The 27724-nt window shown below is 42.5% G+C and overlaps 2 protein-coding genes across 3 annotated transcripts; one reads left to right on the forward strand and one right to left on the reverse strand.

Moving 5' to 3' along the window:
- The first annotated feature begins 9536 nt into the window (after positions 1-9536).
- LOC134227183 (uncharacterized) lies at positions 9537-10362 on the forward strand. Of its 2 annotated transcripts, XM_062708500.1 has the most exons (5): positions 9537-9676; positions 9816-9869; positions 9954-10027; positions 10076-10260; positions 10322-10362. In XM_062708500.1, the coding sequence occupies exons 1-4, from the start codon at positions 9583-9585 to the stop codon at positions 10211-10213; spliced, it is 360 nt and encodes a 119-aa protein (XP_062564484.1). In that variant the 5' UTR covers positions 9537-9582; the 3' UTR covers positions 10214-10260; positions 10322-10362. The 2 variants fall into 2 exon arrangements, with proteins under 2 accessions (XP_062564484.1, XP_062564486.1); XM_062708502.1 differs by having other exon boundaries at positions 9954-10004; positions 10076-10362.
- A 6327-nt stretch (positions 10363-16689) lies between these two features.
- LOC134221573 (uncharacterized) lies at positions 16690-24003 on the reverse strand. Its single transcript, XM_062700763.1, has 5 exons — positions 23828-24003; positions 17709-17860; positions 17543-17642; positions 16880-17215; positions 16690-16815 (listed from the first exon to the last, which is right to left on the reverse strand). The coding sequence occupies exons 1-5, from the start codon at positions 23966-23968 to the stop codon at positions 16690-16692; spliced, it is 855 nt and encodes a 284-aa protein (XP_062556747.1). The 5' UTR covers positions 23969-24003.
- Between the last annotated feature and the right edge of the window lie 3721 nt (positions 24004-27724).

Genomic DNA, 27724 nt, shown 5'->3' on the forward strand with positions numbered 1-27724 from the left:
TTGCAACTGCAACTCACGTGAAGGAATAATAATTATTATCAATAAACTGTCAAACTTCTTTGTCGTGTCTACTCTGACTTCCTCCATAGGATGACCACCAAACGCCGTTGACAGCCCAGCTTCCACGATGGGCTTTTCTGTAATGAGTCACCGGGGCTCAGTCTGACTTAGTGGCAGGTGCTTAGTCAGACTGTGACGGGTGCTTTCAAACATTATAGTTATTTCAATTGATTATTTGGATATGTGATCGCTTAAGAGTGTTGTTCATCCTCGATCATTTGAAAATTTTTTTTTTTAAATCCTTTTCAAATGTTGGTATTAAAATTGTATACTTCACCAGTGTTCGTAATGCTCACTCAATCTCAAGAGCACAAGTCAAGATCAAGGTCAGATTGTATTTCTATCAACATGAACCAACTTAATAGGCCCTTGATCTGAATAAAACTTAAAAGCGTGTAACCTGCACACGTCCGACGGCCTCGCGATAGCTGCAAAACAGCTGACAAAGTCGCCGCACGGAATGGAAACAAAAATCTATCTCCATGTAAATCACGTCACACAGAACACAACACACCACAACAGAACAGTCGTCGCAGAAACCCCAGAAGAAAGCCAGATCTCACTCTCTCGATTTAAGAGGGCAGTTGAAAAACCACGTGCCTAATGCACAGTATCATCTAATAGCAAAGTAGTACTGGTAACCAAATGTACCATAATTAGTTTGCTGGAACCCTATATCAAGCCAAATGCTCCCCTGAGATAATCTCCCCACTCTGAGATGATCTCCCGACTCTTAACCACCTATCGATAATAAGCGACGGCCGATCACCAGCTTGGGCAGTTGTAAAATCCAGTCTCCTTAGTTGTCGGTTAACTGCCAAGCAGGCATTACGCGCGAGTATTCCCGTAGCGAGTGAAAGTGAGGTGTCACAATATTGAAATTGCCTGACCGACATTTATCCAGAAGTTGTGTTGGATTCAGTGGAACTAAAATAGTAGATGTGGTGCAATATAGTGGGTGTTTCATTAAGCCGTAGGGCAGATAATAGTTTCCTTGGGATGGTGAACAAATTCCTAATCTGATTCACTTAACAGAAATGGATCCCAATGTTTTGTGCCTGCACCGGTAATCTGCAATGGTGGAGTAGTGTGGATTTAGCTTGGAGATCGGTAAGGGTCGAGTTGAATGTTTGAAGCAAATCCGAAATGGTTCAATAGTGGCAGAAAGTGATAACATTCGCATTCCCTTAACAGGCCTTTCGTTCGCTACATAATCATGTAGCCTGTTATGCAAGCTGCATCTCAGAGCGATGGTGAACCAGAGTGGCAGTTGGTATGGACAGCTGGCATGGTGCCGGCGAGCAGTCTGGGTCTGTCCGGGCAGACACTACGGTTAGCGGTCGCCGCGGGATACACTATTTACACTGACACACACAAACACAAAATACTAAACTGTTGGTTAATAAATAAGCTTAAGTACTAAAATACACCTTTTAATTGCATGTGAAATTTATGTTTTTATTTTTGTTGCGGTGATTCCGAGTATTGTGCTTTTGTTAATTGGTCCCTATATAGTTAGAACCTATTGTTGGCGGTTCTGGGTACGTGGGCAATGGGAGCCAGTGCCATCTTCGCCTCTTTTCTACTTTTGTCCCCGTCTCATGCGCCCCCCTCAAGGGGGAGGTGACAAGCGTTCAACAACAACATTTATGTTGCCTAATGTGGTAAAATTAATCATTTTTGATACTTTAAAAATATCATATATTTTATCTCATAATTCATTGAATTCAATGAGAAAATAAAATGAAACACGACTACGTACCGCATACAAAGTGAAATAACAGACTTTTTTTTTCGTGCAACCGAATCGCCGAATAATATGGAATTAATGTGAATCAAATTTTGGGTTAATTTATTAGACCGTGCTTAACTTTTATACCACTTTTTAGTTCCGTGTCGCTTTTCTCAGATGACAGAACGATGTTCCCCGTACCAGTTATACAACTTTGGCGAGAAGCAAAAGGGGGCCAACTTTTTGCTACGACTTCTCTTCGAAGTTACACTTATGTTATGTGGTAACATCGTGAAAGAGGTAATAAGCTCGAAGTTCTTCCTCGACATTTAGCACTGGTTTCTCCGATTTTGGCCATTCGTGTTCTTGAAGATAAAGAAAATCTGGTCCACTCACCCACTGCTTGTTGGTGGCCAGACAAGGACCATTGCCCCATTTGGTCAACACGTCCGCGATATTTTTCTTACTAGGAACCCAGCGCCAAAGGTTGCCGTGTGTTTTGCTACAAATTTCACCTATTCGGAAGGCCACAAACTGCTTATATTTCCGATGGTCGGATCCTATCCATGAGAGCACGGTCAAAGAGTCGGACCACAGGAAAATCTTCTTGATCGGTATGTTGTGGTTTAACAATATTGATTGCATTTGTCTCGCACCTAGTACAGCAGCTAATAGCTCAAGACGTGGCACAGACAAGTACTGTAAAGGAGCCACTTTCGACTTTGCAGATACGAGAGAGCATTGCACTTGATTGTTGATCATAATCCTGAAGTAAGCCACACATCCATAAGCGTTTTCACTCGCGTCCGTGAATATGTGGAGTTGGATAGATTCACGATCTTGTGGCGTAGCAGAAGAAAAATAGCAACGTGGAATTTTCAGTGCCTCAACTTCCGGCAAAGCTTGGATCCATCTGTACCACTTGACTGCAACCTCGTCGCTTATAGTTTGATCCCAATCGTAACCTTCACGCCAGCAGTCTTGAATTATCAACTTCCCGTGGATAGTAAAAGGTGCTAGATGTCCGTGAGGGTCAAAAAAACTCATTACACAGCTACTGACTTGTCGTTTCGTTGGGCTTCGACAACCGGTGATGAACGGTTCTAAATCACGGCGTAGCTTGGCCGAGAAACAGAAGACATCATGAAGTGAATCCCAGGACATCCCAAGGACCCATTCAATGCTCGTCGTTTTATTTGTGCTGAAATGTACAATACTGTCGGGTCGAGGTTCCCCCAGTTGCTCCAAGAAATCTGCACTGTTAGATACCCAGTTACGTATTAGAAAACCACCTCTTGAATGGATCATCTTGACTTCTAGTGCTCTCTTAACTGCCTCGTCGATTGAATCCGCACTGTCGAAATAGTCGTCGACATAATGTTTGCGGACAATCGCTGCTACTGCATCCGGGTATTCCGTAGCAAATTCTCTAGCGTTTCGATTTTTAATAAATTGAGCGGAGCACGGCGAGCAAGTTGAGCCAAATGTAGCTACATCCATAACAAAAACCTCCGGTGGGTTAGTTGGCTCATCTCGATATAGGAACCGCTGTGCCTGCTTGTCACTCCGTCGAATGCCAACTTGATGGTACATCTCCATAATGTCTGCCCCAAAGGCGAATGGACGCTCTCGGAAATGGAACAGTACCGCGGGTAAGTCGGTCAGTAAATCTGGTCCTTTCAACAGGGCCATGTTGAGTGATTTTCCGTTAACAGCAGCAGCCGCATCCCACACTAAGCGAACCTTCTCAGGCTTTTTCGGGTTGAGTACAACATTCAGAGGAAGGTACCATACTTTTCCTGGAACAGCATCAGCGAAATCTTGCGGGGTGGCTTTGTGCGCATATTGCTTTTCAAGGTACTCATCGATAAGTGTTGAAACCTTCGCTCTCAACTCCGGATTCCTGGAAAGCTTTCGCTCGAGAGCTTTCAATCTTTTTAGTGCCATTGAATAGCTATCCGGTAGCTGCGGGTTGTCTTCTCTCCACAAAAGCCCAGTTTCGAAACGGTTTCCGACGAACAGTAGTAGCTTCCAGTAACTGTCGAGCACGGCGATCATCGGCTGATTCTGGCAGAATTGTTACCGCAATACCAGAATCTTCAAGTATATAATGACTTCGCAGTAACTCGTGTAGCTCCACATCTGCCGGGCTCATATCGTGATGGCCGGCAAACCCTGTCGGAGATCCTCCGATTGCTTGTGGTCCATATATAGTCCAACCAAGATGCGTACGTACAGCAATTGGCTCATCGGGAGCACCGATGCGTGATTCCAAAGGTGCGTAGACGTGGAGGTGTTTCAGTCCTATTAGAATACGTGGTGTGCTACTTTGATAATCACATATGGGCAGGCCCCTTAAATGTTCATATTTTTTGGCGATATCGGCGTAGCGCAATTTTTGTTTAGGAAGCTTCAGTCGATCTACTGTATATACGTTATTCAACTCAAAGCGCTTTGGTGAATTGCGAGGTGCGATTGATAGGTGTACTCGCATTGAATCTTGTCGGGTCAGCGGGTCATCCCTGCGGTCCATTTAACTAGAAGCGGTTGTGGTACTCCTTCAAGTTGGATATAATCTGCTACATCTCGTTCCATCAATGAGTATGATGCTCCCTCGTCAAGAAACGCAATTACATCCACCCAGCGATCTCCGTTGCTAAGACGCACAGGAACCATACGGAAAATTACTGGTTGCTGCAAAATTGTATCGTGCGTGTTGCAATCCGTTGTAATCACTCTGGCTCTATTCTTGGTTGGATGGTGAAGTAGTGGGTGATGAGTTTCTTGACAATTTCCGATGTTACATTTGTTCCGGAAGCGACATTTCGTTTGGCCGTGTTCATTAAGGCAAAGCTTACACAAACTCCATTTTTCCACTTCCTTCATGCGTTCCTCCCAACAAAGCTTAACAAAATCATCACAGTATCGTGTACGGTGGTCAGTACGATTACAAATGCGGCATGGAATTCTACTCCCCTCTTTCAGTTCGCCCTTTTTTGAGATTGTTGAAGGTTGATCCTTTTTACCGTACCGCGTACCGTTTAGTTCCCCTATGTGTGTGTGCAGGAACCCTTCAGATCCCGACTTCTTTTTTCTCTCTGCCTTCGGCTTGTCCTTCTCGGTGTTAAGATGTATTCGCTTCAAGTGTTCAACTTCCAAAGCGTCTGCACCAATAGTTGAAACGAAATCCGCCAGGGTCTTTACTGTAGCGATTCCCTGCTGGCGTCTGTAACGTACCCACTCGATTTCATTCCTGGTAATTTCGCGACGAGTGTATCGATAAGATGCGGGTTTACCAAATGATCACGAAGTCCAGATGCAATCAAATGGTCAGCAAGCTGCTGAACTACGATTCCAAAGTCTGAAAATGTTTCCGGAATATCACGATTGGGCGATTTTGCACCTTGTGCCTTCTTGATGAGTGCATTAAGTAGCTGTTCTGGTCGGCCGTAAAAGCGCTTCAGTGTTTCTATAGCAGCGGGCACAGTTTCAGGCATCAATAATTGGCTGCGAACTCTTTCAAGTGCCGGACCTTGTATTGCTTGCTGCAGCCTGCCGAGGTTTTCCAAGTTTGACCAATTGCACGCCAAGTTTCCATTACAGTAGCTACTATAAAACATTGGCCACTCCTCTGGCCTTCCAGTAAACACTGCCAATTTTTGGAACGGTCCTTTACGCGCCGCAATTTGTGCTCTCGTTAATTCTCCTATTGCTGGTGCCGGCATGTTTAATTGGTCATGCGGTTCCACAGGAGCCAAAGGTATTTCTGGTACATGGCAAGACGGTAGTGGTGGGGGTGGAAACGGCAGAGGTGGTTGGAGTGGTGGGGTATTTCTAAGTGAAAACTTCTGCGGAACCCTTGGGTTATCTGTCGCAGGAATTACGCTCGGGTTACGAACAGGTGTTTCCGATCGGCCTATTTGCTCATCTGCATCAAATGGCGTTGAAGCTGCAGGATACTCATTCAGTGTTGTACCAATGTTTCCTTTTTGTTTAGGAATAGCCCCTCGTTCGTGTGGATTTTTTTCAGCATCATCATCATCCGTGTACTGTAGACTAGAAATACTACAATAAGAGATCGGCGAAGACACCATCTTGTTTCCAATCGAACCGTCAAAAGCGGTTCCAATTCGACTTGTTTACTTTTTGCATCCATAAGAGGCAAGCAAAAAGTTCAAGTGATGCCGGTATTATTTTCACGATTTCATGCATTTTCATACGTTGCCATTTCGACAGTTTTTCACTCCGCCGGTCTCTGGTTATAGGGTGGCTACTGTAGACTCGGTCGATATTCTGACCAAAGCTGACTCCTTTTTAATTGAAACTCCTCATCTGCCCTTTTTCTCATTATCAACATTTCCCGTTCTAGCTCGAGCTGCGCCAGACGCTTTTGTTCTTCTCGTTGCAACTGTCGCTGAAAATTTCTAATTTGTATTTCTCTCATTAGCTGGAGCTCCCGCATATGTGCTTCGTCGGCTGCTTTTTGCTTATTTTCATTCTCCTTCCAACGAGCATCATCTCTAAATTCAAGATCGTGGATTTCTAATATTGAAGAATCTAAACCGCTAGCGGCTCCTACACCAGCCGCACTGCTGGCGCAAGCTGAACAACTCCACGATTTGTCCTTGACATCGTCGGTAACACCGGCGCAGTTGAAATGAAACCAGCGCGAACAGGTGTTGCAAAAAACCATATTGTCGTCGGCGTGGTTTGGTTGTTCACACAAAGCACAATCGTATGCGGTCTTATTATTTCTCCCTGTCTCGTCAAGGTTATAATCCATGCGGGTTTTATTCTTACGATTTTTCCCCATCATTGATTTTTGAGAAATTTGTTCGGACTAGAGTTAAACCCTTTTTCAGCAAACCGTTTATTCAGGTGTAGCTCAAAACTGAAAATAGTTTAGTTTATTAATCCTAATTCATAAATAGTCCATATTACTTACATCAATGGTTTATGATCTACACTTGCTAGTCCTCACGTGAAATCTCTTCTTATGCCAACTTGCAGCCTGAATTCAGTATAGAATAACAAATTAGGTATTCAAAGTTTCACATATAGTTCTAAGTACTTACGAATCCAAATTTAACTTATTTAACTAAACAAATTTATTGGATTTTAGGCAAATATAATCTTTAATAAAGTAGATATGCAATTCACGTGTCTATTATTTTCGTAGAATAACAAATGACATTTCTAACTCATAATTCTCTCCGAAGGCTGCTGTCTAGATGACAGTCGAAGCGCTGCTTCACATTTCGTTGTCGTCGCTTCTAGCACCACTGGTTGCCAGCGGTGCTAACAGCAATCTTTGAAAAAAAATTTTTTTTTTCGTTTTTGAAATTTTTTTCCAAGGGGGGACCCTTGGCAGAAAAACAATGTTTTTACAATAACTTTGAAACGCAATGACCGATCGGGCCAATTTTCAATAGGAAACAACTAGACCGCAATCCGCGCCGACTGCAACTTGTTGCGAGCAAATCGAATAATGCTAAGTACCAAAAAGTGTGTCTCACATTTTTGTACACACACACACACACACACACACATACATACACACATACAGACATCACCTCAATTCGTCGAGCTGAGTCGATTGGTATATAACACTATGGGTCTCCGAGCCTTCTATCAAAACTTCGGTTTTAGAGTGATCCTATAGCCTTTACGTATACTTTGTATACGAGAAAGGCAAAAACATCTAAAATTGGTATGTCAATGATTTGTAGCCTCTCGGCTGCTCAGAAGGGAAATGAGGAAGGAAGTTGTCACGCACTGGGTCGTAATTTAATTAGCACCGTTATATTTACTGCACCACCTAGCACTTACCTTGGTAGGAGCATCTATTGTCGCGTCACGTCACGGAGGAGAAAGCCAACCGAGTTCACGGACGAAAGAGGAAGAAAATTCAGAAATGGTCGTTTTCCAGGGCTGACTACCACAGACCGAGGCTTGAATACCCGTTTTGGGCACGAATCGAAAGAAAATTACAATATATATCCAGGGAGTGCGTTCTTAAATGAAATGGCTATACGCAATAACTATCTTAACATTATTGGTTTATTTGGCCATTAAGCCTTTCTATGGTGAGAGGGACAAGGGTACTTGCGTATGGTTTGATGTTTCACGTTGGCTAGCATGCTGCTGGAGGGCCCTCCGACGGAATCTGGGTTGCGGCTGCCACTCACGAACCGATCGAGGGTACGACGGTCGCTGGACGAAGGCGGAATGGGGCCACTACCGTGCGGCGGCGTGTCGTATCTAGGAGCTCTGCCTGGTTGAACGTTGGGGAGGCCACTCACGGACCGATCGATGGGGCTACGGTCGCTGGACGAAGGCGGAATTGGGCCACTACCGTGCGGCGGCGTGTCGTATCTAGGAGCTCTGCCTGGTTGAACGTTGGGGAGGCCACTCACGGACCGATCGATGGGGCTACGGTCGCTGGACGAAGGCGGAATGGGGCCACTACCGTGCGGCGGGATTTCCTTTATTCGTGTACCACCCACGTCGCTCCGAACTCTCCGAGCTCCGGAAAAGAAATGGCGTCGTGCCAGTCCGCGTGGTTACCAGGTCCTGGATTCGCAACGTCCTACGCTTTCCGCCAGCGAATTTTAGCTTCAGACCGTCCGTCGAGCTTTGTACGAGGTTTCTACAAGGTTGGTCGTCACTGGTCGTCGTTGTCGCTGGGGGCGAAAAGGAGTCCTCCGGGAATTGCACCCGAGGCCACCGAAAATAAAGAAAAGGCCCGGAAACAGACACGGACCTGTCCCACAGGATTAGTACCATATAGTCACTCTCTCACCATGCCCTATACTTCACCATTTTCTATTTTAACAATAGCATAGACAATTACCTTTTCTTGTGTTTATTCACCGGCTATCGGTGCGGGTTGATATTTTTTCTTTTGTGTTCACTTCAACTATACAATTTATACAAAGAAAAACAATGAACTAACTATGTTTCTACTTTCGTATTTTACGCAAGCCTTACTATCCACTGGCTGTTAAATTGTTCCCAATTTCGCTAGAAATGCACTTCTGGTAATATATTTATAAATTTTAAACAAATGAAATCTGATCGGCGCGCACTTCTGCCGTCGGTGGCAGTCGATACGGAAGAGAACGACCAGGACCAATCTTTTAGCCTTTACACCCTCTTTCGCTGGTTCTTGAGTATTTTGAGAAGAGCCGAAGTTTGACAGCTTCGCACTTCTCAAAAGTTGGCAGCAACTTCATAGCGGTGGTGACAATTAGGTCAACTCCCGTGGGTAACGGGTATGAGCTCTATCTCACCCACGGAGGGAAAAGTGTGGAGGGAGCTCATAGAACTGGTGATAAAGAAATTACGGGAAGTACATAAAATCTTTTTGCTTCGAACAGCTGGGATCGCCACCAGTAAGGCTGTCCTACTACATTGATTTGGAACGGACTAGGCGTTAGGTGCTTACTGGCGTGGGGGTCGAGATATGGGGATGCTTGTGGAGGAGCTAACAAGCTACAAATTGGAACCAACGGTTACAAATACCCCGTCATCCCAGTTCAAAATGAATGCTATTCATTCATTTTGACTAGGCAGGAGGTTTAACATAAATAAAACCGTAAATCAACATATAAATTATTTTGATTTTCCAAAACAAATTATGTTGCATATTATTTGGCATCACTGCCGACGCGTTACTCTTCGACGATTATGTCAAGAAAGCGTTACGGTGTCTTTCACCAATACAAAAGCACAAGAAATGTCAAACGTAGAATCAAAACAACAAAAAAAAAACGGAATAATAACTTGTTATGGAAGCAGTGCGAAGCAACAGTAAGTGGAATCGATGGCAAATTAAAAACGGAACAAAACAAGTGGATGGGAATTTAACTTCATTTGTAACAGGTAAGTACCTCAAAGTGATTCGTTACGATTTGAGAATGGGTTCATTCAATGCAGGTTTCAAAAGCTGTGCGCACAGCCGGCAGAACTGATAGAAATCGTAAAGTTATGGTACCATTAATTTTTATTTTTGTTTTTACAGCCTGCTCGCAGAAAAATGCAGTGAAAGCAGCCATTAGTATCGAAGATGAAACAGGTATGAATGTTTATTGTTTATTGATACATTTAACTACTCTGAGCTTTCGATTGCATTGACTAATACATTGTTTTGTCATTACAGATGTAATTGAACGATGTTTGCTTCGGCCGCAGCTAAACATAAGGATGTTTTGTACGATATATATTGCAAAAACAGTAAGTAATTCATTTTTGGTTTCTTTTTCAGAATTCCCCTGGTTTTAGGTCGGCGGCGGAGAAAACACCGATGGATTTGCCGTTTTCGTCTGCCAGCTCGTAGGCGGACGTACCAACCCGAGCTATGACGGTGCATGGGAGGTAGCAAGGTCCCAGCTTGGCATTATAGTGATGGGGGGCAGATGACTGGCGAAAGTTTCGCTTGTACACCTTTTGCCCTACCATGTACACAGGTGAGAAAGTTTTATGACGCAAATTGTAATCATGTGAATTTTTATTGAATTGTTTTTTTAGGTTTTTGTAAACGAGTTTGTAAATAGACTGGTCAATTTGAAGCTTCTTTTCAAGTCTTTCTTCATCCGAAAATTCCTCTACATCACGATCGACTTGATGTTCGTCTCCCCGGCTAACAATCTCATGACCGAATAGTATTCGATATGGACTGTAACCAGTAGCACCATGAGGACTGTTGTTGAGGACGTACTCAATTTCCGGAACTCGAGTGTCCCAAAGTTGTTGGTTAGTTCGTGCATATGTTCTTATGCAGGCATTTATGGTGCGATTGAGCCGCTCCACTGGGTTACTTTGGCTGTGATGCCGCGGATTCGTCCAGTGTTGCACCCGGAACTTTTGTAGCAGTTCTTTAAAATTGGAAGACAGAAATGAGGACGCATTGTCTGAAATCAGGATTTCTGGGGTGGAATATCTCCGGAACCAACTGTATTCCAGTATTTCACAAATTTGAGGGGCTGTTATCTTGCGCACGGGAAATAATAGGCAAAATTTGGAAAAAAGATCCATCACCACGAACAAATGGGCTTTTCCCGTTTTGCTCCGTGGTAAGGACTGAATAAAATCTATAGCGATTATTTGGAATGGTTTAGTGGCTAATCTAGGAGCACCAACCAACGGATTTTGGGAACGATTGGGGGGCTTGCATTCCTTGCAAACAGAACATCTACGAATATGTGACCGTACGTCGTTTCCTAAATTTGGCCAATAATATTTTTTCTTTATTCTAGCTATGGTCTTGTCGGTTCCCAAGTGGAGGGAATCATCGTGCTCTTCGACGAGGATATTCTCTCTCATGTCCTGGGGAACGCATATTTTCCAAACAAATCGGTAATCGAGAGAGTCGCCCTGAGTTGATACGAGCTTCTTTAGCACACCATTATCTACCCGAAAATCTTTATATTTTTCGGGGTGTTCGTGAACCTTATTTAACATCTTCGTGTACCATTCGTTGCCGTTTTGGGTTAAAGAAAGTACTTCTACCGCACGCGATAGTGTGTCAGGTACGACGTTATCAATTCCTCGACGATGTTTAATGATCATATCATGGCGTTGGAGTTCTATGCTCCAACGACAGAGACGTGAAGAGGTGCGCCAGCTGCTCCGGAGTATATACGTTAGGGCCGAAGCATCCGTGATCACCGTAAACTTCGATCCCTCGACATAGCAACGGAATTTTTCGACGGATCTAAGTACGGCCAGCGCCTCTTTTTCCGTGGCAAAATAGCGTTGCTCGGGGCCTGTTAATTTCTGAGAGTAGTAAGCAATTGGCTGTTCCATACCATCTTGATCTTGGGTCAGAACCCCGGCGATGGCTGTATCACTGGCATCGCAATGGATACAGAACGGTTTGCTGAAATCCGGATTAGCAAGTATCGGAGCAGTAATAAGCAGCTCTTTAATCTTCACAAAGGAAGCTTCTGCCGAATCATTCCATCGGATTGATTTTGGCTTATCATTTAGCAAATCTGTAAGTGGGCGTACTACCTGGCTATAATTGGCAATGAAACGCCGATAATAATTACTCATGCCCAGGAATCGTCGCAAAGCACGTATGCTATTGGGACGTTCTATATTAATAATGGCCTCCACGCGATCTGGGTTTGGCTTTAGCCCTTTTATGGATAGAATGTACCCCAGATATGGGAGCTCATGTACGCAAAATTTGGATTTTTGTACGTTTATGGATAAATTAGCCCTGTTTAAACGAGAAGCCACTTCTCTGAGTAACATGAGGTGCTCTTCAAAGGTTTCGCTCAAGACGATAATGTCGTCTAGGTAGACAAAGACTTTAGGCTCCAGTTCACCGGCACCCAAGACTCTGTCCATTAGCCGTGACAGTGTTGCAGGGCTATTCACTAGTCCGAAGGGCATGCGGGTGAACTGGAAAAGTCCTCTACCTAGAACTGAAAAGGCGGTCAATTTACGTGATTTGGGATAGAGAGGGATTTGCAGAAACGCTTTCGACAAGTCAATTGTCGAAATATATTTACATGGCCCTAAACGACTGAGAATTCTATCTGCGTGTGGCAACGGGTATGAATCTCTAACTGTCCTCTCGTTTAATTTTCGTGCGTCAAGGCACAATCGTACTGTCCCTGTCGGGTTTGTCAACGGGGACTAACCTCAACGCCCAGTTACTGTAGGACCGCTCTATGATGCCGGCTTCAAGCATTTTATCCAATTCCTCATTTATTTGCTCCTGACGTTTTGGAGAAGTAGGGAACGGGTTTATGCGGACTGGAGCTAACTGTTTGGCCTCGTCAGTTAATTCGATACGGTGTGAGATTAGTGGCGTCGTGTCTAATTGACCGACGACTGCCGCTTTGAATTGACTTTTAACCAACTCTAATTCTAGAAGTTGTTGGTCGGTCAGAATACAATCTTCTGGAGCGATTTCAATTTCCTCTACCGCAACTGATTGGATAGTTGGAACAATACCAAACGTCTTCCAAAAATCCGTACCTAACAGGAGCCGTCTCCTGAGCTCAGGCACAACCAGTGTAGGGATTAGTTTGGTTTGACCGTTAAAACTTATTGGAAGGTTTACATAGCCCGTCACTTCTAACTTTTGTCCACTGGCCGTGACCAGATCGACATTAGCAGGGAATATTTTTAATTTGCTGGATTTAATCAATTTTAAGGAACCTATGCCTAGAATACTTCGATGCGCTCCACTGTCAAGTAGACCGACAATAGGGACATCGAAGATAGATACTTTCACGAAAGGGCGATCATCGTCCTGCACATTAACGAATAACTCTTCTAGGTGGGCGTGCTCGGGGGGGTCGTAATCAGAGTCGTGAATTCGGTAATAACCGGATTCGTTAAGGGATTGCTGTGAGGATTTTGAAAACATTGACTGGCCTGCCCTCTCAGGTAGTCTATTGGAAGTTTTTTTCACAATAGGGGCAATTTTTGGTTTCGACCTGATGCAACCCGCATCGGAGGCAGAATTTGTACCTAGGTTGAATACATTCTGTAAAGTTATGGCCGGGCTGTCTACAATTAAAGCATATCCCTTCCCTAGGAGGCACGTAAGTATCAATCCACGAAGGTATTTCCTCCTCTACCTTTGAAGTTCTAGGCTCCTCTGGCTTTTTTCTCTCAATTCTAGGTTTCCTTGGAATTTCTCTCGACGGTTTCCTCGAAGGGTGTTCATCTTCCGAGGCTTCTTTCTGCGACCGATAAAAATTTCGCGATTTGTATAATTTCTTCGACATTTCGACCGGGGGCTTGGACATTTTATGAGAATCTCTGCTGATCTCATTCACCTGAGTCTTATTTCGCGGCGGCGGGTGCTGATCCTGCGTGTTTGGGGCGTATTTGTACCAATAGGTAGCGTCCAACTGCCTCCCAAACCTCTTCAGATCGGCTAAATTATTCACGTTAGACGCGACCGCGTGACCCTTGTAGTCCGATCGTAAATTTCGGTACACGATTTCAAATTTCTTCCCTTCCGAAATCGGCTTCGTAAGGGAGTTGAACATTTTCAACATTTCCGTCAAATAATCCGAAAAACGTTCTTTTGGGCCTTGTTTCCGCGAGATTGCTTTAATCTCGGTCACGTGATCGTGATCGGGACTAAGAAACTCACGTTTGAGTTCCGTAACGAGCTCATTCCAATTCGCGAAGTCTTCGTTTTCCATGCCAGACATGAACCACGATTTGGCCTGGTCTTTAAAGAGATATATCGCGGACCGAAACAACTCGCGCTTAGACACGTGTTCTGATTTGGCGTAGAATTCTACCTCTTTGACGAATCTCATCAAATTTTGACCGTTATCGCGGCCGTCGTATCGAATATTCCATTCGGAAATCGGCCGACTTTTGGGTTGCGCGCGATGATGTGCGTTTCTCTTGTGTCTAACGACCGGAATATCTGACGATGAGGCGGAACTTTCAGGGTCGGACTCAGTTACTGAATCGGACGTCTCAGCCTGCGGAATTGGCTTAGACTTCGATGGTTTATTGAGCGAAAATTTGCGGATCATTTTTTCCGAACGATTCATAACCGGGATGGAGTCTTGAAGAGGCCTCCCAAAAGAATACTGTGGAAACGCGAATGGATACAACGTGGCGATCATGCTCGGAAGTGATTCCAGGTTTGTATTTGAAGATTGTTTATACGATTTTAATTCTCGGCGATTTGACGAAGTTGGAAGACTTAATCCACCCTGAGCCCCCTCATTATCCTGATCTTCTTCGGACGATTGTGGAACTCTTTTCTCCAATTGTTTGGATTTTTTCTGCGAACCTTTCTGTTCATTTTTTTGCGAATTCTTTTTCGATTCACACTCGACCCGTAAGTCTGAAACCGAGCGAGAAATTTCTTCCATAACTTGCTTTCTCACCGCATGCAATGGTGAGAACAGAGAAAAATGGGTGTTCATTAGTCCTCGAATTGTACAGAGGAGCTTATCGAAATCTGTAAGATCTTCGTCCGTCTCAGCATATTCTTGAGCGCGGCGAACTCTGGCAAAATAATGCACCAGTCGTGATTTCAGACTGTCTCTAAAACCTTCAAAATGTACTTCATTATCTAAATAACTTCTAATTTGCTCTAAGTTTTTGTCAATCACTTTGATTTCCGCATCTATGGTAACATCACACCTAAGAAAATCCACATCCACGGCCTTTTGCTCTTTTTCATCTTTCAATCGATCCCTGAGCCTCCTCTGAATGGCAGATCGGGTCTCTGCGGGGTCATATTGCACTGCTCTGATAGTCAATTCATATTCAATCTCGTGTTTCTCGAGATGGTGAACCATTAATCGCTTGTATTGAACCTCAAATTCCAAATCCATGTTGCTCAAACAACTGCTTCGTTGGAAGAACGAAAATTATTTAAAAAAAACAGGAAGTGTTTTCTTCCCCTCCGCTAGGGGTAGCGAAAAATGATTTAGAGTAACTAATTATTTTAGCTGGGCGCCAATTTGTAGCCTCTTCAGATGCTCCTACCAAGGTAAGTGCTAGGTGGTGCAGTAAATATAACGGTGCTAATTAAATTACGACCCAGTGCGTGACAACTTCCTTCCTCATTTCCCTTCTGAGCAGCCGAGAGGCTACAAATTGGCGCCCAACGTGGGGCCACTACCGTGCGGCGGCGTGTCGTATCTAGGAGCTCTGCCTGGTTGAACGTTGGGGAGGCCACTCACGGACCGATCGATGGGGCTACGGTCGCTGGACGAAGGCGGAATTGGGCCACTACCGTGCGGCGGCGTGTCGTATCTAGGAGCTCTGCCTGGTTGAACGTTGGGGAGGCCACTCACGGACCGATCGATGGGGCTACGGTCGCTGGACGAAGGCGGAATGGGGCCACTACCGTGCGGCGGGATTTCCTTTATTCGTGTACCACCCACGTCGCTCCGAACTCTCCGAGCTCCGGAAAAGAAATGGCGTCGTGCCAGTCCGCGTGGTTACCAGGTCCTGGATTCGCAACGTCCTACGCTTTCCGCCAGCGAATTTTAGCTTCAGACCGTCCGTCGAGCTTTGTACGAGGTTTCTACAAGGTTGGTCGTCACTGGTCGTCGTTGTCGCTGGGGGCGAAAAGGAGTCCTCCGGGAATTGCACCCGAGGCCACCGAAAATAAAGAAAAGGCCCGGAAACAGACACGGACCTGTCCCACAGGATTAGTACCATATAGTCACTCTCTCACCATGCCCTATACTTCACCATTTTCTATTTTAACAATAGCATAGACAATTACCTTTTCTTGTGTTTATTCACCGGCTATCGGTGCGGGTTGATATTTTTTCTTTTGTGTTCACTTCAACTATACAATTTATACAAAGAAAAACAATGAACTAACTATGTTTCTACTTTCGTATTTTACGCAAGCCTTACTATCCACTGGCTGTTAAATTGTTCCCAATTTCGCTAGAAATGCACTTCTGGTAATATATTTATAAATTTTAAACAAATGAAATCTGATCGGCGCGCACTTCTGCCGTCGGTGGCAGTCGATACGGAAGAGAACGACCAGGACCAATCTTTTAGCCTTTACACCCTCTTTCGCTGGTTCTTGAGTATTTTGAGAAGAGCCGAAGTTTGACAGCTTCGCACTTCTCAAAAGTTGGCAGCAACTTCATAGCGGTGGTGACAATTAGGTCAACTCCCGTGGGTAACGGGTATGAGCTCTATCTCACCCACGGAGGGAAAAGTGTGGAAGGAGCTCATAGAACTGGTGATAAAGAAATTACGGGAAGTACATAAAATTTTTTTGCTTCGAACAGCTGGGATCGCCACCAGTAAGGCTGTCCTACTACATTGATTTGGAACGGACTAGGCGTTAGGTGCTTACTGGCGTGGGGGTCGAGATATGGGGATGCTTGTGGAGGAGCTAACAAGCTACAAATTGGAACCAACGGTTACAGATTACCATCTTCAACTTCTTTAAAAATCCCTGGTGTCAACAAAAGCCCTCTTCCCAAAATTGATGCCAACTCTAGTTGCTTCGGAGCTGTGGGATTCAATCGGTAAAACGCGTCATGTATCTGCAAATAGTTTTCAAAAGTTATCACTATTTTTAGTGTTTCTTGTTTTAGTTATTTACATTACCATAGTGCCATTATATGAAGCCAAATGTGGCAGTGTAGATAGCATATCTTTCACCGACTTTTGCTCTTTCAACAAAAGTTGGTGAAGAGGAAAACATTCTTCCATTCCTCGAGTTATTTCGGCGTTGTTTTGAGAATCCGGATAAAGCTCTGCCAAATCAGTAGCTCGTTGTACAAGCGCGGTAGGAACAGAATTTTGTGCTTTGTTGGTAATATCCGGTCGTTTATACTTTTTCATTTCCTTCGGCAATCCTTTGATTATGTTACGCACTCTGTGGAAGATATAGCCGCTATGCTGACCCGTAGATTTGCCACTGTGCCACCAGAAAAAAGCAGACTGTAAGGAAAAAAGAATTTAAAAATTGTTTGTGCTTCACTCGAAAGTTGTGAATGTCAGTTCTACGGGGAAGAGGTATCATAATATACATTCAAATATTCTATATTCACGTTTTATTATTTCATACCGAATCAGTTTTTTGCATACACACACTTTCACATGCATACAGGTATTAGCTCAAATAATCGATTAGTTTCTCCCGGCGTTATATCAAAAATAAGATACGAGGATAGTGTATGAAAAAATCCAGCCGAGAAAAAAATATTATATAATCCTTCGAAGCATATTTTCGAGTGTTTTATTTTTGTTTCTGTGTAATCAATTTACCTCATCTGGAGCATTCTCGCTAGTCCGTGTGTTTGCTAGTTGCGGAAATGCTCTGATAATCTGTTTGGCCAATATCCACTGCTCATTCGAAGATGGATATCTGAAATTAATCAGAAAATGTTACTCGGACCTTTTGCTATGTTTCTCTTGATTTTATGCTTTATACCCTTTTTTGTCGTAAATTATTTTCTCAAACCGTTGACATAAAATCCGGACCATCAAACGCAAATTTTTTTCGCAGGGTACTATGTTGCGATCCAGTTCGTCGTAAACAAAGCAACGAAATTTCGGGTCTTGTATTAGAACATCTCTTAGCAGCTGAAGAAAATAATATCAAAAGCAGTTCAGAAGAAGTTGAAAAGAACATGATGATCATGCGTGTAGGATCTTAACGGACTTAACTAATAATAAACTTCAACACTTGATTTTAGATATAAACTTTATTCGACGAACCGAACGTAGGCAACCACTTTTCATGCCAACCGTTTTCACTCTCCTCTACTTTATGCTCTACCGAGGCGAACCGTTAAGGGTTGCCAGATATGCTGTAGTGATACAAAGGCAAATGAATATCATTCTCTACATCCCCCCCTGACTTTGAATCTCACTGACTACTTGGCCCGATATTCGTCTAGGTAAGCTGGCTTTCGAATAGTACGAGTTGGTCGCTCTTTGGCTATCTCAAATTCAGTATTTGTGGCTTCTGGTTGGTTATTAGCGTTGCCTGGAATTGAATCTGTAATGTGGTCTTTAAGCACGTCGGATGACTTCCCTAATAGACTCCCAGCACTCTGACTCGGCAACCGCTTTAGATAAGAGACGTTACGATGGAAAATGCGATTCGTCTCAGTTGACCGTAGAGTTGCATCGGATCCTTGTAGCTTGATTATTTCAAATTCCTCAGGGCCAAAAGTGGATGACAGTTTGTTTTCTTTTAGCATTCGTTTGACAACTACCACATCTCCCTCCTTCAATTGCGATAATTTAGCTTGTCGTCGTAGGTCCGTGTACTCCGCATCTTTTAGTTTCTTTTCCCAGTCTTTATCACGCACTGACTCTTGGTTTATACCGGATCCGAATCCACTAAAATCGGGAAGTTTGTCACGAAGAATACGCCCGAACATAAGAGAAGAAGGTGCTATTCCGGTTGTACTGTGTGGTGTAGAATTATACATCAGTAGAAAAGTTCGAAGGTCCCAAACCCAGTCAGAGTTTTTCGATTCCTGGCTAATCTTCAACCGCTTCAGTATAGTTTTGTTGGACCTTTCTACCTCCCCATTTGCCTGTGGCCAATAGGGTGTAGTTTTGCGAAGTAGGATGCCATATTGTTTGCAATACTGTTCGACTTCTCCACTGATGAATTGAGGTCCATTGTCAGATTTAACTGTTTCCGGAACCCCGAATCTGCAGAAAGTCTCGTGTAACGCCTCTACTGTTCGCTTTGCTGTGATCTGTTTCATTACTATTGCCTCGGTGAATCTGCTATAGTAGTCAACCAATACAAATAAGAAATGCCCGGAGGGAAGGGGTCCCATAAAATCTACAGCGATATCCATCCAGGGTCGCTCCGGCATTCGCGTGCGCTTGAGGGGCTCTGGTGGACCGAGAGAGGAAACCAAGATACACGACTTACATGATTTCACACATGCCTCCGCTTGCTTATCCATATTTGGCCACCACACCTTCTGACGTAGTCGTCGTTTCATCGAGCAAATTCCTGGATGTGATTCATGGGCCAACTCAATAATTCGATCCTGCAATCCGGAAGGGATAACCAACCGATTCCCTCTTAAAAGTACCTCGTCGGAGCTAGATAATTCATCTACAAATGGTTTGAATTCCCTTGGTAGTGAGTCCAACGATCCGTTTCGCAATGATTTCAATATCTCTTGGATAGTATCATCTTTCAAACTTTCTTCTTTCACTTCATTCCAAGTTATTGCTGCAGGTACTGCTAATTCTGCAACGGAGTGGATGTAGCCTTCGTCCGTTTCATCGAATGGTTCAGCTGAACAATAACTCATTCTTGACAGACTGTCGGCGATATTAGTACTACCCCGAATGTGTTCAATGTTAAAGGTGTATGCTTGCAACCGGAGGACCCAACGCTCAATTCGGGGGCACGGCCTTGACCGTGGATTGAACAAAAACTTCAAAGCTTTACAATCGGTCAAGAGGGTAAATTTCCGTCCTTGGAGGTAAAGTCTGAACCTCTCAACCCCCCACACTAATGACAGGGCCTCGCGTTCCGTTTGGAAATACTTTTTTTCCAATTCCGTTAGAGCTTTGCTTGCATACGATATAATTCTGCATCCACCATGGCAATCTTCTTGCAACAGAACTGCTCCTAGTCCTGTTGCACTGGCATCTGTCATAAGTTTCGTGTGATCAATCGGGTTGAAGAAACCCAGATGATGGATTTGACACATTGCGTCTTTGATTTTTTGGAAGGCCGAGCTTTCCTTAGTTGTCCATTTAAATTGAGTACCTGTTCGTAGAAGATGTCTGAGGGGATCGGTTTTAGTAGCAAGGTTAGGTACAAATCTTCCGACGTAGCATACTAGTCCCAAGAAACTTCTGAGCTCAGAAATGTTTTGGGGTTCCCGAAAGTTCTGAATGGCCGCAACTCTGCTTTCGGTAGGTCGTATTCCTCGAACTGAAAGTTGGTGACCCAAAACTTCCAAACACTCAACGTCATACACACACTTCTGTTCATTTAGTAGTACTCCATACTCAGACAATCGTTTCAATACCGCAGCCAACCTCTCATCGTGTTCTTTTCTCGTCGTACCATGGATGATGACATCATCTAAGTACACAATTAACCCATCTAGACCAGCAAGAATTGACTCCATCACCTTTTGGAACAATTCCGGCGCACAGCTAACCCCAAACATCAGCCGTTTATACCTGATTATACAAAAATGTTAATGAAAACAATAATAACACTTCGTTACTTAAAAATTAAATCGTTTATTCAAACTCTGTCTACCTGTACAATCCGTATTTGGTGATGAAGGTTGTGATTGGTCTGGAACGCTCCGAGATTTCTACCTGATGGTAGGCATCCTTGATGTCAATTTTGGAGAACCTCACAGCCCCGGTGACTGATCCCAATAGCTCCTCAACCAAAGGTAGTGGATGAGTTTCGCGTAGCACGGCTTGGTTCGCACGCCGCATATCGATGCACAGCCTAATTTTATCTGAATCCTTCAGTACTGGAACGAGTGGTGAGACCCAAGGTGATGGTCCTGGTGCTGGTTCGATTATATCTCTTTCCAAAAGCGATCGTAATGTTTCCTCAATTTTCTCCTCCATAGCAATCGGTGGTCGCCTGTAAGGCTGTTGGACAGGCTGAACATCTGGATCGATGGGTATTTCTACCACCACATCTCGAATTTTGGGAAACGGCTTGACCTGCTTCACCTCGACCGATCCTATGTTGAGCCCCACCTTCAGCACGCGTAAATCCTTAGCAGTTTGGTCTCCTAGCAAGCATCGTTGCCCTCCATCAACTACGTAGAATCTTGCCCGTGTTTTGTTAGCTGCAGCTTCAATTTCCGTACTAAACATACCCACGATGTGCATTGGTTCATTCGACGCATAGGCAAGAAGCGTACGATCAATATCAGTGCTCATTTCTTCTACAGATACTTTTGCTTCCTTCATTTCAATCCAAACGCTCTTTGTGATGATATTGGCATCAGATCCTGAGTCGATTGTCATGGGTATTTCAACTCCACCGACTTTGAAAACAAATTCGTTACGACCCATTGCATAGAAAACGTAATCTTCCACGTTTCTGTTATCTGATTCGTCGGAGATGGCTCGAACTCGTTTAGGGTTTGGTACAGGCGAAGGGCTTGCCGCACGACGCTTGAAAGCTTGTCCAGAGCTGTAGCAACGTTTAGCCCAATGTCCCACTTTTCCGCAAATCGCGCATTTGGTTTGCTTCGCTGGACAATCGTTGCTGGCCTGAGTGTGGCCCCGGCGTCCACAGCCATAACAAGTAAATTTTCCCATTTGCATGCCCCTGAACTTATGTATAGCCGGCTGACTCGCTGAGAATTGCTTGCCTTGAGATTCGGTACGGAATGCACGGCGGAATGGCCGGGCGACGACATTAACCTCGTGCTCTGTTGAAAACCTTGAATGTTGGAAACCCGGTTTTGCAAATTTCTTTGACTGTTGAAGAGATTCTGCCATACTTGTACCCAATGCAATGACCTCGTCTAGACTTCGATCTTTCTGTAATAGCTTTGTACGTAAGTCTTCAGAGAAACACCCTTGAGCAATACGGTCAGCAATTAACTCCTCAACTACGATCTGATCGTAACTGCACCTTGCGATTTGTTTCCGCAGACGCATGACAAAATCAGTGAAACGCTCATCGGACTTTTGAACGATCTGATGGAAAACGTGTCTTTCGAAAGTTTTGCGGCGGAATGGCTCAAAGTAGTCATCCAGACACTGCACAGCTACATCATAATATGGCGGGTCTGATGTAACGTGTGGTACCTTATTCACGCCTGGAAGGTAACGCAACAATTCTTGTAGCCCAGGTCCTCCCAAGTAAGCCAATTGGGCACGCTTTTCGGATTGGGACTCAATATGTTGCGCTAGAAAGAACGATTCTAGATCATTCCTCCATGACTCCCATTCAGATGGGAGACGACTCGATTCTAGTGTTACATCAAACGGTTTAATTCTGGATGCAGCCATCCTGTAAATCAATATTAATTTGCTCACTTAGATATAGAATCATTAATGTTATCAAAAATGTGTCAGTGTTTCCTTTAAGATTCTACGTAGACGCAAGAGGAATTATTCAACTTTTCCATTCAGAGGTTGTTGTAGAATATAAAACAATATAATAATCACTAGGTAATATTAATATTTTAACCCCTCTAAGCATCATATAAATAATAATAGATTAATAAAACTAACGATTATGTAAATATTATCATTTATTTATTGTATATTTCATTATGTAACTTCATATGGAAATCCATTCAATTTAATTACTCCCTTGTTATGCATTAACCACGAGGTTGAAAATCATTGTTTCATTCAAACATACAAATATACAAAATAATAACATATACTTACTCTATTTACTTCTGCTTCATTGGTTCCTACCTGTGAGGAGCTGAAATGCAGGCAACCACAGCTCAATGTCCAGTAAAGATCATATCATGCAATTTCATTTACATTCCGTGATATCTTCCAAAAGTATATCACCTTTCTGTATTTGGTGGACAGCCATTATTTGTGACACCAACCTTGTATAATATACAAACACACAGCCATGGTACATAACCGAAAACTCCGTGCCTCTAGGCAATATTGGTACACAACCTCCACATTCAGGAATTATTTACTCCATAGCGGTACTCAACCATCACATATATTTATATGGTACAAAACCAACCTTTTTCCGCTACGTAATTTGGTACACAACCAGCTCTATTCACATCCTAATGACGTAAGGTACACAACCCTCTCAATTCCGTTTCCTCACCTCATTTCTAATATCACAATACATCAAATTTATGTTTTTGATTCGATTTCGTTCGTCCAAATTCACTTATATTTCACTTCTTGATCTCACAATTATTTGTATAATAATAATCATCATCAATGATTTCGCTCTTCAGACCGCTCTTTGTTTACATCTCATCATACTTTTTCCATCGTCCGTCGCTTTCCACATTCCGTCTATATATTATGATTATATATATATACCTGTGACAACCGCTGTATGTTGTTATTCCTCTTGCGCCCAAACGAAACATTAAATGAAAAATCTACACTTTGTCATTTATCATGTGTAGAGACCAACTCCGAGCGAGATAGAATATAAACGAAGCACTGTTGGTCTCTTTTTCTCTTTCATGTCCATTTACTCACGTGTGCAATAAATGCGGATGTAACCTCAACACTGTGTAAGCACTGGTGCTCCTGCTGGATTTGGTGGCTGAGCCCCTTCAGCCAAATCCTTTCACTAAACGGAAAATCACAAAAAATCACTATCAAACTACGCGAAAGTTTATCCCACGTCGCCAAAAATGTAGGATCTTAACGGACTTAACTAATAATAAACTTCAACACTTGATTTTAGATATAAACTTTATTCGACGAACCGAACGTAGGCAACCACTTTTCATGCCAACCGTTTTCACTCTCCTCTACTTTATGCTCTACCGAGGCGAACCGTTAAGGGTTGCCAGATATGCTGTAGTGATACAAAGGCAAATGAATATCATTCTCTACAATGCGTTATACCTCTTCAGGAGTTTTTTCGATTTCCATTGAAGCAAGCTGCGAATCACAAGTGGTGCGTATCTTTTCGATTGAGGCAAGTATTATCTTCCGTGGACCTTTGGCTGTGATTCCGATTTCGACAAGATCTGCGTCGTCAAACATCAGTAGAGATCCATCAGTTATTTTGTTATCTACAAAAAAGAGAACAAGTGAGTATTTAGTTTACTATAATGTTCACAATGGTGTGGTTACCTTAAATTACTACTCAGGTGTAGACAAATCATTTTTTCGTAAAAAGAAATTAGAGCCTGGGCTGTTTTTAATTTAATACTAAATGTGGCTAAAGAATGCGTCTAAATTTGGCCAGGAGATTTCATGAACGTTGCTGTCAGGCTACATAATAGTGCTGTCCAATGAGCAGCTCGAAGATGCTCGAAGTTGTTCCCGTCCTGCTCGTTCTTTTTTGTCAACAAATGGGCATGAGCAGGACAGGGAGAAACTTCGAGCTACTTCAAGCTCTCATTGGACAGCACTAATGTTTAATCTAACCCGGAACAATAATCGATTATAGTGCTGTCTAATGAGCAGCTTGAAATAGCTCGAATTTTCTCCATCCTGCTTTTTCAATTTTGTCAATAAATGGAACCGAGCAGTATGGGAACAACTTTTAACTACTTCAAGCTGCTCGTTAACAGCACTAATATTAGAAAGAGATTGGGTGTTTCAAAGTCGTAATAATAAGGCAAACGTACCACTAGTGGTAGAATTGATGATGTAGTGGTTTTCCAGATTTAGTCAATGATATAATGATAAATACCGTTTCGGAATTGAACACTTTATTCTATCTTTAAACAAAAATCATTCTATGTTCGTGTTCGACAAACTGATGTTTTTTTTAACTGATTATGTGTGTATTATTAATTCTTTAGTCGTCATAGTACTTCAGGCTAATATATAAAACCGAGTCGTCAACTCCTGATCGCTTCCATAAACTATAAGCCTTTCTTGTACAAATTTTCAAACTCGAAACTCTGGATAACTCATCACTGCGAATTGCTTCTAAGCTGTACATATTAACATTGCATTTTAATACAATTAGCTTTTGAATGATAAATATAAATTCCTCCCCAAGACTTATAATGCCCTCTATTATACCGTATTGTTTTTTGTCACACACTTCATACTTCACCACTACTCCAGGGCGGAAACAAGTGCTGTCGATAATCAAATGGCTCATCGTGGTCACAGTCGGAGGGAGATCAAAAAGGATAATTGCGAATTGCAAGGAGGATTTTGCAATTTGAAGGCTCGATATAACCGTATGAACCTTAGATTTATAATTGTGTTTGATAATAGAATCAATCTGCTTCAGATTCGTTCTGGTTGCAATGCTGTAAGTCAGGTTTTTGAAGTTATTACATGTTTTGCTCTGTCCTTTTGATATTTTAAATTTTGCTTCGAATGCAAAACAATTGATCAATGATCCGTTCATCAGAATAAGCTCTGGGTAATGCGACAAGTGGTGTATTTTGTTAATCGGGTTTGTATTCGGGAAGCAACTTCTGAATAACTGGTAAAATTGCTGAATAGCAAGCTCGAAACTGGGAATTTCATTTAAATGAAATTTGTTAGAAAACGAGAAATAATTTATTTGAAGTAGTACTCCAATTATTTTAACAAAATCGGGATTAACTGAAATGAACTTATGGAACATGTAAGGAAAAGCGCGCAACAGAAGCCAGCACTGCGAAGCTGATTGAGGAATTGAGTTAGTTCGCGAGTTGAGAATACGTAGTGAGAAGCTCGGTGAGAAGTTAGATGACGGCTTCTTCTTCACATACGCCATAATCGAATTCGTCTATCGATTGATTTATGAGCTCACATGATAGTATTTTTCTAACAGTTACCAAATTTCGCAATATAAGCTTAATAATCATCATGTTAACACCTTCACATAAATCGTGCATTGGGTCCATAGATTTATCCTTTCCATAGTTGAAATAGCCAATTTCATTTAAACAACATTCCTCAATCAGCCCACATTGTTGTTTTGTTTGGCTTAAGTCACGTATCGATTCCAAATCACTTTGAATAGATTCTGGTGTTCTATGTGGAAATACAGCTCCAAAATGTCCTCCTCTGAAATCATCACGTGAAATATAGCAAATTCGACAAAAAAGCTTGGATTGTGGACCCATAATGTTAAAAATTTCATGTAAGGCCGCGGTATCACCTACAACATTTACCAATACAGCTTGTAAATTGTAATGAAACTCTCCTATCACCATTGGAATACCTTTCTCTAGAGTTTTGAGGTCATTTAGCAGAGGCTGCAAAACTTTTGCATACCCATATTTCTTCAACACATTAGATGACACAGTGAGTGTTAAATATATACGGCCTAGAGTAGAGTTTACAATAGGATCAAAGTTTTGAACTTTTAGGCTAATGTTAGTCAGTTTCTTCTTGCCTTTCCTTGAGCCCAACGGATTAAGATATTCGACTTCATCAGAATGCAACAGTAGTCTCAAAATAGAAGGATTATTTTTGAAAATGGGTTGAGTTTTGAAAAGTGAACCATCTTTAAAACCACCTATCACCTCTGCTTGTTCCGTTTCAGCTTGTATACAAGCTCTCGCTTCCGGGTTTCGCATAACTAGTTCTAGGATCTTGTCCACCGGTATATAATGGGCTACATCCTTTATAGTCCGTGAATTACGCATCATTATTCTTCTCCCAAACTTCAAATGTGTTGAACGATGTGGAACCCGTTTAATAATCTTTCGGCTGCCTAAAACGATCTCTTGTAGAGTAGAGTGGGGCAAGAGTGCGCGTGGGGTAAGAGTACGTTTTCGATGTTTTGAAGTAATAAAAAAAGATAAACTAGCAGCACTGCATCAGTTTGACAGGTTTTCTGGCCAACTATTATCATGTGTAATTGTAAACAATTTGAATAAACAACGAGGGAGATATGGAGTTAGATAACTTTTTGGTCATTTTGCTAAAAATAATTGGATTTCCGCAACTAGTATTTCATTACCATATATACGTTCAATCAGGTGAACATTATACGATTTCGATAACCTATTGTATAGAGTACTTTATGGTACAGAACACCAATCCGGTTGGTTTTCCAAGAAATCAAAACCATTACTTGAATAATTTTTGGGACTGTGGGGTAAAAGTACGCAGGAACCGGTGGGGCAAGAGTGCGCATAAGAATCTTCAAGTTATGATGTCAAACCCGTATCTCCGTCCGAAATAAGACTTCTTCCAAAGCGTAAAGATCCACAACTAAGAAAAAAGGGACAGAATTCGAAATTATCACAAGTTTTTAGGATAAGTTGAAGTAATTCGGTGTTAGAAAGGACTTAGCGAACAAAGCACTGAAGCGAAATAATGAAATTGTATTAGGACTTGTTGTACACCTAAACATAATACGAAAACACAATTTCATCTAAATGATAATTTCATTTAATCAAAAGAAACATTCATAAATTACGCAACGTTTAGCTGGGAGGGGTTGTGAGATGTGTGACGATCCATATAATTTTTAGAGGATTCATACAAATAGTGTAAGATAGGGGGGAGGGGTGATGAAATAGCCAAATTTTACGTTACGTGATTGGTAGACTTTCTTTAAGGAAAATGCCTTTGTATACGCCACGCGAAACCTGATATATATTTTTACCTCTGTAATTTTTTTGTATATATAAAAAACAATGGTTTTTTGTATGAAAGTGCACATTTTTAGGACCCCCTCCCCCTTTAAGAGTTACGTAATCTTTAAATATTCACTAATATATGATCATTAAACATCAATTAAATGTTATTAACTCTTATTTGTGTAAATATATACGTAAAGCACATGATTGGATAAATGCGTACTCTTACCCCACCCGATGCGCACTTTTACCC

The sequence above is a fragment of the Armigeres subalbatus genome, chromosome 3 (genome assembly GCF_024139115.2).
Source record: "Armigeres subalbatus isolate Guangzhou_Male chromosome 3, GZ_Asu_2, whole genome shotgun sequence".
Classification (NCBI taxonomy): Eukaryota; Metazoa; Arthropoda; class Insecta; order Diptera; family Culicidae; genus Armigeres; species Armigeres subalbatus.

What these genes read in the sequence shown, in the direction of transcription:
- LOC134221573 (XM_062700763.1), bottom strand. Translation starts at nt 23,968, where the DNA reads ATGTTTGACGACGCAGATCTTGTCGAAATCGGAATCACAGCCAAAGGT. An exon ending in GCGAGAATGCTCCAGATGAG is followed by an intron (nt 17,216 to 17,542) that starts GTAAATTGATTA and finishes TTTTCCTTACAG; the next exon opens with TCTGCTTTTTTCTGGTGGCA. An exon ending in CTTCATATAATGGCACTATG is followed by an intron (nt 16,816 to 16,879) that starts GTAATGTAAATA and finishes AACTATTTGCAG; the next exon opens with ATACATGACGCGTTTTACCG.
- LOC134227183 (XM_062708500.1), top strand. Translation starts at nt 9,583, where the DNA reads ATGGAAGCAGTGCGAAGCAACAGTAAGTGGAATCGATGGCAAATTAAA. An exon ending in TTTAACTTCATTTGTAACAG is followed by an intron (nt 9,677 to 9,815) that starts GTAAGTACCTCA and finishes TTGTTTTTACAG; the next exon opens with CCTGCTCGCAGAAAAATGCA. An exon ending in TAGTATCGAAGATGAAACAG is followed by an intron (nt 9,870 to 9,953) that starts GTATGAATGTTT and finishes TTGTCATTACAG; the next exon opens with ATGTAATTGAACGATGTTTG.